The sequence below is a fragment of the Belonocnema kinseyi genome, chromosome 5, assembly GCF_010883055.1.
Source record: "Belonocnema kinseyi isolate 2016_QV_RU_SX_M_011 chromosome 5, B_treatae_v1, whole genome shotgun sequence".
Classification (NCBI taxonomy): Eukaryota; Metazoa; Arthropoda; class Insecta; order Hymenoptera; family Cynipidae; genus Belonocnema; species Belonocnema kinseyi.
This window is the reverse complement of record NC_046661.1, coordinates 89,688,746-89,694,539: the sequence shown is the minus strand read 5'-3', so window position 1 is coordinate 89,694,539 and position 5,794 is coordinate 89,688,746. Positions and strand designations below refer to the sequence as shown.

Sequence of the window (5,794 nt, the reverse complement as noted above, 5' to 3'; positions counted from 1 at the left end):
AACTTACGCACTTTTAATCTTCTATCCTTCAACACCATATCGTGGATTTTATTGATGATTTCGGGAGTACTTGCTTCTACGGGCCTTCCTGAACGTGGTTCAGACATCTAATTTAGGAGCAAGTGTCTATTTCACAAGTTTACTGGGTTATACAGTTAAGCGAATCTTGTTGCAATACGGAAAAAGATGATCTCGCTAATCTTTTTGGTAAAAAGCTAGTGCTCTTTGGGAAGTGGGGTATGGACGGTGCTTCTGCGCATCAGATGACACGGCAAAAGTGGTCAAAGAAGATTGATGATGTGGATGCAAACGATGAATCTTATAACAGTGGTTCTGAGAGTGAAGAAAACGTCAGCTATGACAAGAACCTTTTCACGGATAAATCTTTATTTTGATTTCCTTCGTCCCTCTTCAATTGAAAGCAGATGATGATATTATTTGGACGAACAAAACACCTTCATCTAGCAATTTCTGTAGGACAATTAAATTTAATTTCCCTAAAGAAACTGATTCTCTTGTAAAGAAAGAGTAAAACTATCACATAAAGCTGCTGGAAAAAGTTCTTACCTATTCCTTTGGTGTCAGTGGAATGAGTTTTGATATCAGCTTTGGCTTAAAGTGTACAATGATTGATGGAAAGGTTAGTAATAATCTAACTGGACAGAAAGCATCTTCTCGCTGCAATATTTGTGGAGTTGGATCAAACATGTTAACAACTTACCATGTGTAGCTAAAATTCCATGCAATAAGGCACATTATAACTTTAGTATCTCGACGTTGCATGTCTGGGTTCGTGTTCTGGAATATTTGTTACATTTTTCCTACAATATGGATTTTAAAAAGTTTTCCGCAAGAAAAAAGGAAGAAAAGGAAATGAAAAAATCAAGAAAGGAACGTATTCAGATACAATTAAGATACAAACTGGGTTCAATAGTTGATGTGGTGAAGCAGGCTTATGGAACAACAAATACCGGAAATGTTGCCCGTTCCTTTTCGGAAAAGCTAAATCGGTTGCTAAAATAACCGATTTGGATCAACATCTGATCATCAGATTCTACGATATATTACAAATTATAACGTGCGGAAGGATAGTTAATTGTGCGAAATTGAAGACTTACTGTTTGGAAACCGCTGATCTTTGCATAAATCTTTATCCTTGGTATAAGATGTCACCATTAGCACATAAGCTGTTTATTCACGGAAGTGATATAATTCAATCTTTTGAGCTACCAATTGGTTGGTATTCAGAAGAGTCGCAAGAGGGAAACAATAAGATCTTTAGAAAATATAGAGCTAATAACAGCAAAATGTCTGACAGACAAATGACGAACCTAGAAGTTCTTCATCATTTTCTGCTCCATTCGGACCCTTTGATAAGCAGTTATAGAAAAGTAGAATCCAGGAAGATGAAACCTCTGCCAGAAATGGCTGAAAGCATGACAATCTCCAAGGAGTGAGCTCGATTCTTACTTACTGAAGCATAAATGCCTACCTAAAAACGGCCCTTTTCAGGGCCACATGAGTCAAAAATGGCTGAGAGTATCACAATCTCCAATGAGTGAGCTCGATTTTCACTCAATGAAGCACGAATGGCTATAAACAATATGACAGCAAGGATTCTTTTGCAAGACATTTCAAATTGATTCTGCAAAAAAAATCAAGCCTATGATGAAAAAATGGTCAAAATGTCCAATTGTTTATAAAAATTGTTCAAATAATTATTAGTTTTTGTCACGATTAAAAATATAATAGAAAAGAGTCTTTTGCAAGATAGTTTGAATTGATTCCACAAAAAAATCAAGCCTATACATGAAAAAATGGTCAAAATGTGCATTTTTTTATGAAAATTGTTTAAATAATTAGCAATTATTATCTATTCTTAACTAATTGTAAGCGTACATAATTATCTGTGATGCTACATACAAAAGCTATTGGTTAAAATTAGCTAATCATTGCGAATCGCGAAAAAATGACTTTTGTGAATTAATTTGTTTATAAGCCAAAAATGCTTTTCGACAAAACAGTCAAATTTTTAACTAAAGATATAAGCCTGTAATAAAAATTGAAATTTTAACAATGTAAAATTAACTTTCACCCAAATAATTGAATTATCAATTAAAACAGATTATTTTCTAACAAAATAGTTAAAATTTCAAACAAACAGGTGAATTTTCAACTAGAAATATAAACCTTTAAGAAAAAAGTAATTTACAAACACATTGATTCAACCAAATATAAAAAAAAATATTTGAAAACTCGAAAAAAGAATAATAATTTTCTACTACAAAGAAGCATTTTCGTGAAAAAATTATATTTCTGATAACACAGTTAAATTTGTTAATCAAAAAGATGAATTTTCAAAAAATGGTTGCGTCTTCAGTTAAAAAAGATTTTACGAATAAAATCGAATTTCAAATTCAAAAAGACGAATTTTTAATTAAAAAGTTTAAATTTATAACAAAATAGTTGTATCCTCTACCAAATTAAATTTTTAATTCAAAAATACGAATTTATCCAACCAATAGTTAAATTTTCAACAAAAACAGCAGCATTTTTCAATAATAAATGATGGCTTCAACAAAATTTTTGAATGTTGAACCAAACAGTTGTATTTTTATCGAAGAAAGTTGTCATTTCTGCTAAGGCCGGAGAGTTTTTAAATCAAAAAGACAATTTTTCAAAAAACAAAACAGTTTAATTTGCAACCAAAAAGGATATAGTTTTTAGAAAATTGTTCAATTTTTTAACAAAAAGATAATCTTCAGGGGAAAGTTTTTGCGAAATTGCATAAATGACGTCCATCAGTGAAGGACTCTTTCCACCTGACCGTAACGATTCGTAACAAAATGTATTGACCCCCCACCCCCACCCCCTGAGCTGTTACGTAATTTAAGTACGGTCTCTCAATAGTGCCAGGGTGGCACTATTGAGAAACGACTTCCGAAATTCGTGCTCGCTTGAGAGAATGACAGTGGTGGGGAACCCTATTCCGAGAAAGCTTATTCCCCTAAAAGCCCGATTGCGACATTATTCAGAAGGTAGACTGTATTGAAGTTAGGTAGGCCTGACTCTAACGCCTTATCGTTACCATTAAATTTCAAAATATGTAACTTGTTTCTTTTTACAAAATTAGATGCCGCGGGAGCTCCTGAATATCAATGGCAACACAATCAAGGACAAGATCGTCTTGCTCTTTCACTTCATCCTCCTGCTTTTGCAACTACTCCAAGCGCTTCAGCCTCTTCATCTTCTTTAGCTGAAGCAGTTCCTTCGATTCAAAATTTACCCTCTGGTGTAAATTTTCCGCCAAATACAGAAGTTGTCATTGGATTGTCAAATGGTCATGGTGCTCGTGGATTAATCAAACCTAGTTACTTGCCGATAGATGAACATCCTCAATGGATTTACAAGAAAAAAGCGGATTATGAGTACGCGGTTTATATACTACTTCCTGAGAAGGCTGCTTGGATGGGAAAACCCAAATATGTTAGATACACTACTGATGACTCTTTCAATATCCATGCTCAAGTTGATCAGGAACACTCTGTGCCTGTGCCAGAAGAAGTATATTTGAAAATAGCCAATCTGCCTGAATCTAGTACAAGATTAAGATCTTTCTCTGTACTTCAATATGACCAATTATTTAAACCAAATACAAGCAACAGATACCACATTTATGTAAAAAATATAGACGGCAAAGTATACACCGGAATGCTAAAGAATTCACATACTTTAAAGAACATTGCTCTTTCAGCGACAAAAATTTCGAAAAATTAATTTAGTAATTGTGAATTTTCTTTTGTTAAAGCTCGTTCGGCTTTAACGGACAAATACGCATCACAAGAACTTTTCTCTACATGTCTTTTAAACTTAATTATGTTAAATGTATATTACACTAGTTTCTGTATCTAACTCGGTGATAGCCTGACAAATGTATCATTTCAATAGATATGTATTATTACACTTTCTAATATGCATGGATATGGAGACGAATGTATTCTTATTGTCTTGTTTTTATAATTATAAAAAGTGCACGTACTATCAAAAAAGGGTCAAAAGTGTTTTATTATAGCTTGTGTTGTTTCCTAAAAAAAGTATTTTTAATTTTCCTTTGATTGTTGACAATTCACACAAAAACAACATAGTCGTATCTCGTTGCTCTCAACGAACATAACCTATTAAATATGGATACTTTTTGAATCTGGGAAACTGAGAAGCACATTTTTTTTAAGTTACCCAGAAATGATGATTTTTTATGAGTTTTGTGATCCAATAAATAGCACAAAATTCAGTTTGTAGTGTTTTCTTGTGGTAGAAGAACCTAACCTATATGAAAACTGCCGTCCCAACAAGAAAAGTGGTAACGACATATTTGATCAATAATGATTGGCGAAGTTCATCGTGTTTCTTATATTGTTTACTCTTGTTCTGTGAAGGAATGTTGACATCTTTTTTCCATATTGTTTATAATTTTAAGAAAGTAATTTGCCGGATTTACAGCAGATCAGCCCAGCCCTATCTGACTGCGTGCAAAAGCGCTGGCCACAACGTGCCCACTCTAATGTATTGGGGGGGGGGGTTACTTATAGATTGTGGCAAAATGTGAGATCAGCGCCACCTAGGGGACGTAGCAAGAACTATTGTCCACGGCAATGAACCCCCCTGCTACCCTTCTCACCCTAACTTGTAGTTTATGTTGACTTCTCTTTCTGAAATAGATACATGAATAATAATAACCAATAAAACAAACCAAAAATCGCACAAAATAAAATCTAACTTCGATCAAATGTAATAAAATGTTTAAGTCTGTTGCAATCGATCCATCATAGAAAGATTCTAACAAACTTTAACGTTTGATTGTTCGTTCTATCAGAACGATTCCAGCAGACTTTAACATTTGATTGCATTTGATCGATGATCGATTTGATTTGGTTTCATTTGTAGTTTGTGGATGTTATCGGTGAAAATCCATTGTGAATTCAAGTTCATCACGCAAAAAAAATATAATTCTTGCAGCTACAGTGAACTTGAGCAGACGTGAGCAGAAGATAGAACTTCTATCGTCTGCTCAAGTTCATTTCAAATTCTGAATTCATACGAGCGCCACCTAGGGGACGTAGCAATTACTATAATCCGTTCACTACTTTTCGATGGGAGTGGGCACATTGTGGCGCTGCCTAAAGTTTGATGTCAGCCGTGAACTAATCTGCCAGCGGCGCTGCTGTGCTTCTTGCTAGCAGATACATTAGGCTAGATAACAAATGTAAATAAAAAATTAAGTATTGATGAAAAAAATAAGTTTAAGTGACTTACAGTCCGCGTAAAGTAAATAAATTACTTTATTGATGCAGATTCATGCATATTTTCGTACAAATTGAATAAAATGCAAACAAACCATTACTACAATTAAAAGAATTCAACTTTCAGGGAAATAAAATGCGGACCTGATTTACATCAAATGTAAAACCTGATTTTTAAAATGGTTTCACTGAGTTATTCATCCGCGAAAATAAACAAAACCTCCAATCCCAAATTTAAAAATGAAATTTTTCATACTTCGATATAAAACGTTTAAAAAAAGACTTCAAAAATAAAAGTAACCACAAATGAAGCTTATGAAGGTCAGTTTTTAGTAAAAATAAAAATAAATATAACGTTTTTACTGAAGCTGTGGAAGTGCTGAAAATGTTTATTTTTTACTTAATGTTAAAACTCAAGTTTTATTTACTACATGCTAATAAATTTAATTTTGCAGTCTAAAAACTGTCGAATACGTCTAATTATATGCAATATA

At 33.4% G+C, this 5,794-nt stretch overlaps 1 protein-coding gene across 1 annotated transcript in view; it reads left to right on the top strand.

The window, feature by feature from the left end:
• The window catches only part of LOC117173771, a 25,075-nt gene extending 21,052 nt beyond the window's left edge, over window positions 1-4,023 (top strand). Inside the window, exon 4 of the mRNA XM_033362413.1 lies at window positions 3,134-4,023. Coding sequence (XP_033218304.1) covers window positions 3,134-3,777 — 644 coding nt within the window. The 3' untranslated portion in view covers window positions 3,778-4,023. The remainder of the gene's footprint in view (window positions 1-3,133) is intronic.
• The last annotated feature ends 1,771 nt before the right edge of the window (window positions 4,024-5,794 follow it).